This window comes from Magnolia sinica, chromosome 18, assembly GCF_029962835.1.
Source record: "Magnolia sinica isolate HGM2019 chromosome 18, MsV1, whole genome shotgun sequence".
Taxonomy (NCBI): Eukaryota; Viridiplantae; Streptophyta; class Magnoliopsida; order Magnoliales; family Magnoliaceae; genus Magnolia; species Magnolia sinica.
Genome location: NC_080590.1, coordinates 24,561,661 through 24,576,945, shown reverse-complemented (window position 1 = coordinate 24,576,945; position 15,285 = coordinate 24,561,661). Strand labels below are relative to the sequence as shown.

The 15,285-nt window shown below is 39.1% G+C and overlaps 1 protein-coding gene across 1 annotated transcript; it reads right to left on the bottom strand.

The window, feature by feature from the left end:
* Positions 1 to 12,198: 12,198 nt before the first annotated feature.
* Positions 12,199 to 14,801, bottom strand: LOC131233167 (B3 domain-containing transcription factor NGA1-like). Its single transcript, XM_058229781.1, has one exon. The coding sequence runs from the start codon at positions 13,889 to 13,891 to the stop codon at positions 12,593 to 12,595; it is 1,299 nt and encodes a 432-aa protein (XP_058085764.1). The 5' UTR covers positions 13,892 to 14,801; the 3' UTR covers positions 12,199 to 12,592.
* Between the last annotated feature and the right edge of the window lie 484 nt (positions 14,802 to 15,285).

Below are 15,285 nucleotides of genomic sequence, written 5' to 3'. Positions count from 1 at the left end.
TACGTCTAGAGAATACATCATTTCCTAGTTGTCGTGTTTCATTTGGTCGGTTATCTTTTGGCGCGTGTTTGGTGTTTCTATTTGATTTTGTTTGTTCATTTTCGATCTTGTTACTAATGAAATTGAGAAGACATCGGCAAAGAGGTCACACCGAATCATGATTACCTTACATTCCGAGCAATTGAAGAAGATTTCATATTCGCCTCTCATCCGTATTGAGTGAAGCTGCAAGACGATTTTTGGACATTATTTGATATGGAATATGGTGAAAGAAAACTGATCTTGCAACAAAAAATGAAAAGAAAAGAAAAGAAAAAATCCATGGAAAAATCAAACTTAGAAGTTGTTTGATGAATGCATTGCATTGATTGCTTAGTCCAATAACATGGGATGTGATCTTGGAACCGAGGAATGCTAATGTAAACTCACTTCCATGAAATGGGACGAAAGGGGCCTTCGCTGCACACGTTATGACCTTGCACATGTGGGCTAGGTCTATTCATCATGAAAATCAGGCCTGTCCACTCACTTCATTGCCCAAGCTTGTCTGTTGAGTGGACAGGCATGATTTTAAGGCCATAGAAAGTTCGTGCTAGGCACTACTGGTTTATGGCCCATCTGAACATGTGGTTTAGAGTCTGATTACAAATATCAACTGCATCATTAACCTTGAAATAACATAACCCATTTGATATCAACCTCTTCACATGTCGCACCACTTGTATGTTATTAAGAAAGATACAGAATCTCTCATGTATCTATTTCTGATCAATGAATAGAGTATAGTTTTTTTTTAAAAAAAAAGAAAAAAAGAAAGAGAAAAAAAGAAAGAAAAAAGAAAGATAAAGAATCTTCTATGAGCATTTAAAACCTCCATTACGTTTGAGGAATTATGCAGTCTCTACATGGCCATAAAAATATTCAAAATTTAGGAGTTTAAACTGTAGATTTTACATTGTCTACTTGCATTTTTACTTGTTTGTTTTGCCAATTACTCCCGTAATGCAAATAAAAAGTGTCATCATTATAATTTTACCACAGCTAAACCAAATAGTGGAAAACATCAGTCAAATGCAAGTGTATTTAAGAGACTGGTAAAAAAAAAAAAATTGTAATCTTACAAAAATTCAATGTATTTTAGTAATGCTTTAACATTAAAGTTATGTATAAATGTCATCATTAGAATTTTATCATCGATAAACTAAACAAGGGAATAGGTGGTCAAAGGTAGATGTTGTTTGGAGATAAGTTATTTATAATCATTGCATATTCTCTTTACATCACGGTGGTAATTAGTGAAACAAACATGCCCTACTATACACACACACACACACACACACACACACACACATGACATTTATTCTCTAACCTATAAATTTTTATCTTCATTTCCTCACTTAAGACATGAAATAATGACATTTGCAGACATGCATAAGTATTAAAGGTTATAATTATAAATGGTCAAAGAATGCAACAATTTATTATTAGAAGCATATGCTCTTAAAAAAAGTCACAATAAATCTTTCTGAGGTTGAGTATAGAATAATCTTTCATATTTATAAAGAGGTGTATCTGCTAAAAACTCTCTACTGATCTCACATTTCCACTATATATTCATGTTATTCTTAGTGAAATAAGTAATTTGGATTTTCCATGGTATAATTTATGTGATTTAACATGGTATTAGAACTAGGGTAAAACTCTAGCCTGATCTTTTTCTTCTTCTCTCCCATTTTGGTGCTGACAGCCCTACTATTGTCGTTTCGTTCTCCATAACCTCAATCCAACCACCAATTGATTCCACCAACCATCAATCGAGCCATCCAACACTCGTACATGCCCACCAGCTACCTATTGCCCATCCACACCCATTTAGCGAGCATGCTAACTCTGAAAATCACCACCCAATACTTCTAGTGATGCTCCTTTTCTCCCTGTTATGACCTCCATCTCCATCACACGCCACCATCATAGATTTGACCCGTCACCATAACAGCCATACCCATTGTAACCCATCCCTATTGCCCCTCTCTTTCCCCTTTCTCCTTTCATCGCATCTTGACTGCGATCTTGTCATTGTTGCTATTCTCTCTCAAAGCTACAATTTGCCTCTTACAAACTCGTCCTAGCCTCCCTCCGCCATCAAATATGACATTTTTTTCCGTCATCCGTCGCCTGCCTAACCCAAATCACCATCTTCTTTTTCTCCTAGGTCAACAACACCACTAGGGTCGTTTCCTCCACTACCAACCCTTTTGCTTGATCTTAGTGCCTAATTTCTTCAACTAAGCTCATCCATCGGTACAACCCATTGTCATTGCAATGTAGCTCTAGCCTCTTCTCTATTTTTAACGATCTTTGCCGACACCACTATCGATCTCTATATTGCATTCGTTGCCATCTATTGTCGCTTTATGCAGCATGCGACGTTTGCTGCTAGAAACCCTTATCAAAGCTGTCGTCTTCCATTGTCCGTTGCCCGAATTTGCATCCTCTTCGTCTCTTTTGCAACGAGTTCTTCTTTTCGTGCTCTACATGAGCTTACATTGGTTGCACGTTCATTGTGCACGTGCTTTTGCATATCTGCCACCACATGTGCACATCCACTCCTATCCTCATGCACATTCACTGATGTTTTTTAAAACAAAAGAAAATTCACATATAACAAGGGATCTGTACAATCAAGAAGACACATTCAGGTGGGCCGAAGGCACAAAAAAGCCACCTCAAGCCATCTTTTTTTTTTTCAAGAAAGGCTCATCGCCTAGATTTCATTTCATGTATAGCTGAACAAACTTACATTCGGGCCTACCCAGAAAAAAGGAGGGGCAGGCCTATCGTGAGAAGGACATGAAAAGAAACTACCTACAAAAAGGAGGCTTCACATAGTGCCTCTGATCAACCCAAGCCCAGTTTTATCCAGGAAAATCAGCCCACGCATATGGGTTGGAAGCTCACCTAGCGAATTGAACCTCCGGCTGATCAGAGATTCACTTCCTAGCTGAGCAAGAGAGTCAGTAGGGGAGTTGTGCCCAAACTTTACCTATCCCTGGTTATGAAGGTTTACGATCCGATGGAGCCAGTAGTCCCACTTCCACCCCGGGCAGGCTTTTCCATTAAGGATGTCAACCACCAGTTGAGAGTCAGAAAATCCCCTCTCTCATTCTTGCAGATCCCCCCGCCACCAGAAAGACCCGAATTACCACGCGAGGAACCATCAACGTTGATCTTCACCCACTTGGTAGCCGGTTTGGTCCAATGAACAATAACTGTTTGGTGAACAGCTTTCATAGCCATAGTAGGATGATTGGAAGAAGCATTCGTGACATGTGGGGGGTGGGAAATAATCATGTCGGTGCTTGCGCTAAACAAACTCAGCCACCTAGACACCTTACTGATCACCATAGGAATGTGAATCTGACTATTGTCGAATGTGGTTGCATTATGGGCTTTTCATATCTCCCAGTTGATGCAAGCCGGTGCGAGTTTCTGCACCACAGTCTTCCTGCACGATAGGGCATTGCACCATTGAGAGAATCTTGCTGTAATAGAAGGGGCAGGCATTACATTCAAACCGAAAACACTTCCGACATACCCCCACACAGCCAGTGTAAGAGAGCTCTCCATAAATAGATGCGTCACAGTTTCCACTGATCTAGATGCCATGTCACTGCAACATACACATGCCGACGCTATTTGGATCCCATGAGATTGGACTGCTGTATCAACAGGCACTGCATTTTTAAACGCCTTCCAGGATAGCAAGGAGATCCTGGGAGGAATCTTAGCGTTCCAACACCTCAAACCATCTATCATATAACTAAAAGCAAGACTTGAGAGGCCTAGAATGGGTGTTTGTCTCTTTGATGCACTCCAACCCCACTCGATCGAGAAAGAGAATGCTCGATTATTGTTGGTCTCACCCATTGCGCTAGGCTTTGCTTCTCTAGGGTGGTTGTGGCTAGTGATTCTAAGTTGACGATGGATATCCTCTCCAACCAGTCCCTTGGATCCTGGGCCATGTGGTATTGGTGAGCTCATTTCAAATTGCTCATGCAGAGTTTGGAGATAGTATTGTCCCACACCTCGAGAGAGGCAAATTCATGGCGGACGACATGGCCCGGTTAGGGAGTGCTGATCAAGTGAACTGGTTCTTCAACTCGATTGCTTACCTCCCTCCCGCCACGCGTGGCTCCCTTTTCCTTGACAGAGTCGAGTTGGGAAATCTTCGGGTCACTTGACCTGGGTAGTCGGAGCAGAGGTGGAGTCTGGTTTGGCTCCTTGCAGTTGGCTTGTGAGATGGCTGTGTCATGCCCTATTTCATCCTCGGCTTTTCTCCTTTTTTTTGGGGGGGGGGGTGGTGGTTTCTCATTCAACTAATATGATAGGTGAGGCCCGTTGTATTTTGTGGTGCCCGCCTGAAAGTATAGATTGCACATCATCTGTTCCTATTAACAAAGATTCAGGGGCATTATCCTCCTTATGAAAAAAAAAAACCCCCTACAATTATCTGAAAGATTATGACTCGCTACCCAATCTAGCCAAGCCATCTGCTACTCCATTCACTTCTCTCGGATCATAAACAATACTAACTTCAACATCTCTCTTAAGAGAATCAATTCGGGCCCACCGGTACGACAAATTTCACGCAGTAGGCTGCTCCTATTAAGGATGTCCACTATGGGCTTTGAGTCACTCTTCAACACTATTTTGGAGAAACCATGACACACATAGAGGAAAGCCCCTCGACCGAGGCACAAATTTCAATACAAATATTTGTACCCAGCTCGTACCCTATGGAAAAAGCAAAATGGAATTCTTCGTTCTTCTCTCTCTGGACACAGCTCCATTCGCAAGAGGGCCCCGAGTTACCTCGCGACAAGCCATCCACATTAATCTTAATCAGGTCCTCTGCTGACCCTTCCCATTTCAGAATCACCGGATATGGGGGGACGATACAATCAGCCAGGATACAATCCTCAAATCCTGAATTACCATCTGACAAGATATGTGTACATATTTGCATTAATGATGCAAATCCATTTTCAGCTATCCCCACCATGACCCTCCATGTCGTACCGTCATTGCCTTTGGATCACCACCCATCATCACGGATCTTCATACACCTTAAACAACATGTCTTTCTCAACTACGCCTTTTGATAAGATAGGTTTCACTTTTGTGTTGGGCTATGAATGGAACTCGTTTGTGTTGGGTATATGGACTAGACCTGTTTTGTGTAGGGCGTATGGGCTGGAGTACTTTTTTGTCATCGAAACATCTAGAATCACTAAAAGGGCAATGGTTGATATCCTAACCCTTGAAAATATGTATCCATCAAAAAAGCAATGGGTGAAATTATGACCACAAAAAATGCCGCTATATCGTATGTCTGTCATTGGAAGTATTATTAGCTCACATCCCATACACCATAAAAAATGCCTCGCTTCCTACTATCATTTGGTCGCCTTATACTGGTCTCATGCTACAATTGTATTTTTCCTTTGCTTTGAAATATATGTTCATCGTACCTTTTAAGAGTAACTTGAGTTCAAGGGGGATTCTAGAGAATATTAGGGTATCTTATTAGATTAGGTATAATTCTATATTTATTAAGAGTCTATTTGTTAAAGACTCTACAAATATTCTCACATCTCCACTATATATATATATATATATATATATATATATATATATATATATATATATAAAATTCTTTGTGAAATAAACGATTCAGATTTTTCATAATGTAATCACTATGGTTTAACACTGATAATACCACAAGTGAAAACATGACATCCATTACTATCAGTATGACAACATAGAAATCTACTTGCATCATATGTTTTTCAGTGTGATAAGATTAAGAGGTATGCTAACATGCAGATCATTGCATCAAAGTCCTATTCAGTTCCCTCCTCATCGTACACATGGAAAACATGTCTATGATCAGGACTATTGATTTGGTGGGGCATCATGGCTATGGGCCGAAAATCACGCTGATTTTGCAACTAAGACCATCTGCTTGCTGTAAATTTTACTGGTTGACTGTGGAGGCCTGGTCTAACTTCTTGTGTTGCAGGCGACTTACTGGATGGCTACCAGAAAGTACAACAGCCCTGATTAACCAGCCTGTTTGCTATGTGTACAGCGATAAGGGAACGACATAGAACGTTTTTGCCATGGCCCACATATTAGCAATCCTATTATATTAGCATGGATTTTTATTTTTTATTTTTTCAATTTTATCAATTAATTAGGTTAATCTCCTATAAATTCTCATAAAAAAAATCAAGCATTTATCTTACAAAAAAAAAAAAAAAACAGTAATGGAAATTCTTGCATGTAACATCACATTGGGGCGTGCCTAATGAACGGTCATTTGTATTACATTGAATGCATCTGTATCAAATGAAATAAGAACATCAAAGATTGGAATTATTGCTACTACATAATGAATAGAATTCTTCTATTGTTGAAGGATTAGAATTATCGCTCCTACATAAAGAATAGAATTCTTCTCTTGTTGAATAAATTAAAATTTTTCATAGCACATGGACATGGGTACTTACTAGAAAGATTGAACAAATTGTGAGTGGTTAGAATTACATACCCTATAATCACCACCATTAGTTTCCTCAACCGGGCTTCTCTTTCCCTTATGATTGTGTTATGAAGTGCTAATATAAACAATGAATGTCATCATCATAGTCATCTAACCCTTATCCCAACTAATTAAGGTCAGAAAATTAAAATTAAAATTAAAATAGATTCTTTAGAAAGCTATCTTCCTTAATTATTACACTAATTAGGAAAATTTTGAGTTGATTAATTAGTTAATTACCAACACATATCTGCACTGGTAGGAGTGGGTTAGTACAAGTTGCAGGCTCTAAAAAGGCAAGGAAAGGCTTACAAGGACATTGGTGGAGGAAGTAAGAAGACTTGATGATGAATGGTCTAACTGAAGTTTATGGCCCTTGATAGAGTGGAATGGTGGAAAAAGATTGATGTAGAAATGTTTAAAAAAGAAAAGAAAAACGTGAATTTTAACAGATTGAAGAAAAACACTGATTCCATGAAATGAAATGGGGGAAGTCAAACTTTGACCAGGATCTGAAGCCAGTGGCACTCCTTAGTAGGCAATTGCTCTTTCTTCTTGCAATTTTGCAGATGATGGTAGAATTGCTAATCTATTACTAAATCTCTCTCTCTCTCTCTCTCTCTCTCTCTCTCTCTCTCTCTCTCTCTCTCTCTCTCTCTCTCTCTCTCTCTCCGAAGATGGTGTGTGACCTTCGAAATTCTATACAGCTCTCAACCAAAATTTCTATGCACACATCTAATGAAAAATAAGGAAGCAAGGTCATGTAATTCATTTGTTATCTATACCAGTTCGATCTATTACCATTCAGCCCCTTCTCTCCCAAGGAAGATCCACTACGACTCAGTAAATCATCTTGCCACCACTACGCTTACCACGTCAAGCTAAGCCATCTGCCACCGTATTATTTTCTCAAAAAGTATGTGACAACATACAATATAGCACTGATAGAGATTCCTTCGGGTGTGTTCGGATAGCTGGAAATGAAATGAAAAGAAAAAAAAATATATGTTAGGAGATTTTAGTATGTTTGGATTGCAAAGAAATGGATTCTCACGCAGCAATCAATACCGTTTTTCCATAGTCAAATTCATGCATAAGATATGAGGTAACCGTTGTGAAAGGGATATGATATTTCTACTTAATATCCAAATGAGACCCCTAAAATGAAATCTATCGGAATCCATATTTGAATAGTACTATTGGAATCCATTGAAAATCTTCATTGGATAATTATTATAATTTTCTTTTCTTTTCCCACAATCCAGACAGCCTGAGTTCCATCCATCTATACCAAATGCTCCATGGGCAGAAGGATTACCTAGATCCACCCACCTATACAAATCTGGATCATCCTCCGATTTGGTGCTATAGTTTGTTACATATAGCCTTGTACTTGGGAACTTTTTATTTATTTATTTATTTTAAAGGTGGTAGCACACTACCTGCATATATATTGCTGGAAAAACAAACTCACACATTGAGGGAGTAATCTAGTGAAAATCACTGAATGAATTTCTGCTGGAAAAAAAAAAAGAACTCACACATTGAGGGGAAGGCAAAGACCTGCCTAAACAACCTAACTATACAATCAAGACCAGGACTCGGCAAAAAGGAGCAAGGATGTCCCAAGATACTACGCCCAAATTACCAAAAACCATCACCCAATCTAACATTTGCAATTCCTATCCTGTCCAGAACAACCTTTCCTCTAACTTCTCTTGGAAGCTCACTCGCCAATGAGAAAAGATCATTTTTGAGCCCCAGAGCTCCCCACGTTAGCTAAGCAGTCTGCCACCTTGTTACTCTCCCTTGGAGCAGGGCACAACTTGGTGCTTAATGCCATAAGAGTGGGCATGATATCACACCACCAATACCGCTCAAGGCCCTTCAGAACCTGAGGAGGCCTTCCACCACAGCAAGATAATCACTCTCCACAGCCACATCTCAAAGACCCATATCTTTACATAACCTAATGACATTATACCACTAGGGAACCTTGTTTATTTTAAAGTTCTCTTTGAAGTTTCTAGCTGGAGTGTTACAAGCAATCTGTGGTAAAACCTATTGTTTTCCTATCAAGATCGGTCGTTGTTATTCTTTATACTTAAGAGAACTACTACAATGGCATTTCAAGTGTTGTAACAAACCTATTCCGTAAACATGCTTACGAAATTCCACAATTCCATTTGGTTTCCTTGAAAATTTTGGGAATGTTTAGAGGGATAGGAATAGATCAAAGACAAGTTGGTGGGTTAGAGCTAGCTTAATAGAGCTTTAACAATTTCATCTTCCTCTCATTCTGTTGTTAGTTTATAAGATACATCCAATATCGTAGAGGTTTGATCTAGTTGCCAAAGTTTCTTAAACTTAATCTTTAATTTAATACAATATAAAGATGCTATTACGATCAGGTATTTTCCGACCCCAATTATTTGGGAAAATGCTTAGATGATGATAATTGCAGTCAGATACATGAATTGGACAGAATCCGCTTTATCTTCCTCTTCTTAATCTTTATTCGACCTCTAATCCTAGACATTATGGTTAAAACATCTAATTCCAAATCACAATCATTCGTCAACATTTATGTGAAAAGTAACCATCTGTATTTTCAGTGAGTGATGGAAGGTGTATCCAACCACTGATGGTAAAGAAAGTCGAAAATCCTCACATATTTTCAGGGGTTTTAACTAGTTATTAATCAGAATAACCTAGTTAAAATGTAGTTTGGATTAAAAAAATTCAAGTCAATAGCTACACTAAACTTCTATTATACCTTAAATCCAATATGCCAGCTTCCAAAAATCAATACACGTTTCTTGCTGAAGATCAACTGTTTTTTCCTGTCATTTATTAATTGGTTTGCACTAATAGCTCTTTGGATGCCTCCTTTATCCCTAATATGTTATGCTTATTTATTGGAACGTGAATTTTCCATTGCTTTTCCAATGATTTCTTCAGAGTATCAATCAATTGGAAATGAAACATGTTTATTCCAAACCTCAATAATATCTCATGAATCATTTTTGGACTTAGAAACCATCAATGCCTCATTACATGCGACCACAACTGATTAATGGTTTGATGGGTGATGGAATGATCTAGGTAGTGGTTATTTGGAACTCAGAGAGGAATTTAGAGCGTGTCCATGGATTTGATTCTAAATAAATGCATGTATTCTAATTTTGAGATAATTTTATTTGTATTTGTCATAGTGGATCTTCTTGAGGGATTAGGTTTAGTTGTCCCCTCCACAGGTCTCAACCATTAAAAAAATGGAAAAATTGTTTTGAGCTCACCTTAGTGACTAGGTCCATTAATTTAGTTTCTTTAATTGGGATTAACTCGGCCCTATATCAATTAATAGTAAATAAAATCAAATTAGACTTGGAAAGTGCTATAAGTCTTCTATTCGTTATAAGAGGCCTAAAGAACTTGAGGTAATATCGAATAAAAAATAAATATGACCCCTAATTTGCATACACTCAGAACTAATATTTGCAGGAGAGCATTCTACCTACAGTTTTTTTTTTTTTTTTTTTGTGGGGGGGGGCGAGCCACCACCACACGTATATAACTTCACAAGAACCATTCAAATGAAGTTAGGGAGAAGACAATATCAAAGAATATATCAGTCGGATGATCGAAATGCATGGGGAAATATGATGATGCATATTGCATAGAATAAATCGTTTTTTGGGATGGAAGTCCATGAACATAATAATACCCAATAATTTCTTAGAATATCATAACATACATTAAACATATGCAACTTGAATATAAAGAATGCAAAATTCAGCATGTGATCCAATTGATCATATAATATACAAGAGATTATAATATCATAATGGCCAGGTAGGTTTAGTAGGGCCAGGCTTATTAATAAACAAACCTTGAATGCCATTTCACCTTAATCAACTACCAAAGTCTATCTATCGATATTTAGTCCCAGTGGTTCAAGGCTTCAAGCCCCTTTTTTATGATTAAAATAGTCTGAAAAATGTACTCTAGGATTATATTTTTAATAAAATTGCAACATGGGCTTCGACTGTCTTTGAAATAGTCTTGTTTTATATACTTGAATTAGGCCTAATGGAATCAAGTTAATAATTGGCTCACTTTTTTATTTTTTATTTTATTTTTATTTTTTGCCAAAAAAAATGGGAGCATGCCACATGAATTTCTTTGAAATGAAAAGCATATATACAAGAGATGAATAGAGGGCTGCAATATAATGTATTTGTTGTCAGCAGGCAAAGCGTAAGTCATCAATGAGGAAAACAAAGGAATCGAATATTGCAAATTGCAGTTCACATATAATCACAATAAGAGAACCTCCAATACTAAAAATACTCTGAACAAGAATTCAAATAGGTTTTAGATCACACTAAGAAGATAACCTGAAATAATAAGCTCACGAAAACTTGGTTCTTTGCAGGTTTATATGCCACTAGAAACCATAAGTTAGTTAGTGTCACTTATGAGATTTATTAAAAATAAAAATAAAAATACAGACAGTGTGCTCCCACCTTTCTCAAATAAATAAATAAAATAAAATATAAAAAACTAAACAGATTTATAAGCCATTGGAGATATTTTACAATTATCTACAAGAAGTTTCAGCTCCACTTATGTGTAAAGGTTTAAACACTCGTGATGTGATAAGGGACTCCTGTTCTTAGCCACCTAAGGCTAAGGATAATAAGGATAAATATTCAAAGAAAGGGCAATTAGGACTTAAAATGTTTGCTGCACTTGTACTACCACATAGTGCCAAATGCACTGCAACTTCACACACTATAATTGGATATTTTGAGAAATAATAACGTCTTGGTTATTTGATTTCTAGGATGCTATTTTTATTTTTCACTTGTCTTTTTCATTTTTTATGAATAAAATGACACACATTTACTAGCCAAGATTAGGTACGCATGCAAGTGTTATCCTCTTAATCTCTATGTATATGAATAAAATGTCAGACCATGAAAGCTCAATAAAAGTGCAATGCAGTATTCTACAATATCAGTTAGGTATACATATATGAGTTAAGGACCTAAAAGGTATGTCTGAAAGGGGTGGGCTGTAGAACCCCAAAATAGCAACCCCATGATATATGTTAGTTATATGTAAATCATGGCTATATATACATGAACTGTGTATGCTCCACCATAAGTACTTGGCCTTGTTTCACCTCATTTCCACTTTTAAGGCATGTGAATGTGAATATATGGATTGCAACAATCTTCACACTCATGACTTCTGCAATGCTCTAACTGCTTTCAAGAAGATTTTAAAAAAGCATGCTGGGCTTTCAGTATTGCCCTCTTAAAAGTCTTCAAATGTGGAAATTTTCAGTGTACGAAGGTTGCCCATTTAAAGAAAATCCCTTTTCTACAAAATTTGATGGGAGAAAGAAATCTGACCGTTAAAAAATTGGCGGTGCTTGATCTAGGACTTCCAGTGGCCCACTTGATTATTGAAACATGTAGCTGCAGAAAAGAAAAAAAAAAAGAAGAACGGAACACCCACAAAAGATGGTTAATAGTTAAGATAAAAAGAGATTGAAATTATAGCAGATAAGCAAAGAACAACCGTTGATGAAAGCATGGATGCAATTGGGGAAATCCAGGCTCTTGAAATGGAGAATGTCATATGTAGTGCATGAGTCTATATATCTTTCTCATAGATATGTACACTTAAAAAGAAGAGTGTTATAATGGAGCAGCCACCCTCTCAAACTCAAACATCCAAAAAAAAAAAAAAAAAACCCATCCTTGATGTATGGCTATATTGCATTTTTCCATGCTCAAATAAGAAAATTAAAAAAAGAAAAGAAAAAGAAAAGTAGGCCATGAACACCACCATCTGTCCGATCGTCATCTTCGTCGAACATCCTTATTCGGTATCCATGGTGGTTTGGAAAAGGATTGGCCATTTGGGTGTGTAAGAACAAAGAGATGTTGTTGAGAATCCAGATACATCTCTCTCTCAGCTATCTAGATCGAAAGACAAAGACTGCTTCCCTTTCCTCAATGACTCCGATGGCACTGTTGGGTCGCCATTGAAGAGCCTTAATTGAACTGGAGGCTGAGGCCGAGGTGAATTCAGTAAGTTTGAGGGCATTGTCTGTGGTACCATCGACGCCGTTGATGACAAAACATCCTCATCAGCACCCTCCGTGGTGGGGCACTCAAGGTTCACGCCGAACAGCCTCAGACGCTTGCCTGATGCCACTGCCTTACCATGGACCACTGGCACAGAGTCGAATACCATCGGCCCACTCATATCCCTATCACCACCGCCACCACCCCGTTGCACTCCCCTCATCTGCTGTGGGCCCGGTGATCTCAGGTAAAAAACTGGCCCTGGGTTTACCACATTGTAACCGTACGGCCCACCGTAAGTCCTTTGATCATAATTCAGTTGTTGTAGCTGCAGTTGGGGCTGTGGAGGCATTGAGATGGAGACTGATGGCGTCAAGAACAAGCGACCCCATGGGACTGACCGGTGCATGGACATAGGATGGGGGAAGGGTGAGAGTAGGGAGGAAGATGGATCAGACCCCATCCCCACATCTGGCCTACGCTTCCAGTCGATGAAGAGACGGTCCCTGCCTAACTCGCCCATTCCGCGCTCGAAAGATACAATGTCACCTGCATCAAGCTTCTTCTCCTTAACGAAACGACTCCACCCTTTGGTCATTACATAGCTTTGGCTGCTGTTCCAGTAGGAGTAGCGAAACCGCCACGGCTTCCCACTCCGGTCTTCAAAATTCAAGAGCAAGCCCTTCTCATTCGCTGCTGAATCAAGGGGGAAGTACTTCTCGGCGTGCTGCTTTGGTATCACTAGCCGATTGAGCTTCCCGACATCGCTCGGCGTCACCACCTTATCGAACATGTGCTCTCTCTCGATGGGGCCGGCAGCTGCGCTGCTGCCTTCAGCCTCAATCGCACCGTCCGTACTACTTGCGGACAAATCCATGAAATTGGTGACCGCATCACGGCCACGACACCTGAGGGCTGCGTTATCATAGGCTCTTGCTGCTTCTTCCTCTGATTCGAAGGTTCCAAGCCAGACACGCTGGTGGCTGTCGTATATCTGTGCACCCCACCGCCCATTTGGCTGTGGGATGACACCTTTGTACTGAGAAGAAGATGAAGAGGGAGATGGAGAGGAGGAAGGAGAGAATTGAAATAGGTGCTTGCCCATATCTCCCATCATCATATGCTTTCCTTCCTCTTCCTCTTCCTCCTCACAATACGCTTCTCTCCCTTGTAGAAATTCCATCCACACACACAGAAGAGAGAGAGAGAGAGAGAGAGAGAGAGAGAGAGAGAGAGAGAGAGAGAGAGAGAGAGAGAGAGAGAGAGAGAGCCTTCTTGTTTGACCAAGAGTACAAGGGATGAGAGAAAGAGTCAGGTTCTTATTGACCTTTTACACACATATAGAGCTCTTGTTGCACCCTCGAAGCTTCCCATAATTTTTGCTGAAAAGGAGAAAGAGGAAGATAAGATGAGAGAGAGAGAGAGAGAGAGAGAGAGAGAGGCTTTATACAGGACGGGACCCATGAATTAACTGGTTGGGCTCATGTGAGCTTGTCCTTTTCATCATTTGGCTATTTATATTTCCTTCGTTATAAGCCCCAAAAGCCAGTTGTTGTTGAGAGCATGAGCTTGCATTTCATCTCCCTTTCTCGTAGAATTCCATTCATCCGATTCTTCCGTTCCAATCAACTCCACCCGACCATCTCATCTCTATACTCCACTTACACTCAAACATCCTCCCCACCCAATTTCAATACCTCTCTACTCTCCACTTGGGTGTGTTCCATTTCTAAATTTCCCTTCCCATCCGTTCATTCACATCCCACCAATCACTCCCATCAGGAAAATCACCACAACTCGCCCATCTACCCTAATTTCTATCAAACCAACGGCCCGGATCACCAGTCGGCGGGACCCATTTCCACATATTGACAAATGAGAGGACACTAAATATCCTAGGGTGGAGGATCATATAACTAACTCTACATAAAAGACTAGTTTTAGGGTTTTTTCATTCCCTTTATTTTATGGTGGATGGTTTTTGACTTTAAAACCATTGGTTTTGTGGTGGCCAGGTTAGGGAAGAGAGAAGGGTGCGTACATCACCCACCTGACCTCCTTCCTTTCCCTTTCAGAAGGCAAGATTCTTGTAATGGTAGCAACAAACCATTTGTAAAAATCTGTGATGTCATCGCACTCGTTCGTTCACTAAACATACATCGCTAGCTTAACCTGCGCACCCTTCCAAAACAACACTTCTTTTCCTTGTTTTATGCTCCATATTACAATATGCGTTTACCATGATCCGCGAAATCCTCATTTTCACAATCTCTGGCCGTGAAAATCACACTAATAGATAGTTTTAAAAAAAAAAAAAAAAAAAAAAAAAAAAAAAAACAGTGGTCAGCTGTCCATATACATACTTTGTGATTAGATGGTTTGGATGATCTCATCAGTGTAAAATTTTGGTATAGCTTCATCCACAGCATTGCCTGAAAATCCAACGGACTGGATTGTTTCTTCGAACGCCACATTTACTGTAAATGAACCACCACAATTTAGGGAATTGTGAAAACGCACATTTTAGCCTAGAGCTGGTTTTAATATCATAATAATATTTTTTTGTCGTTATGTTTT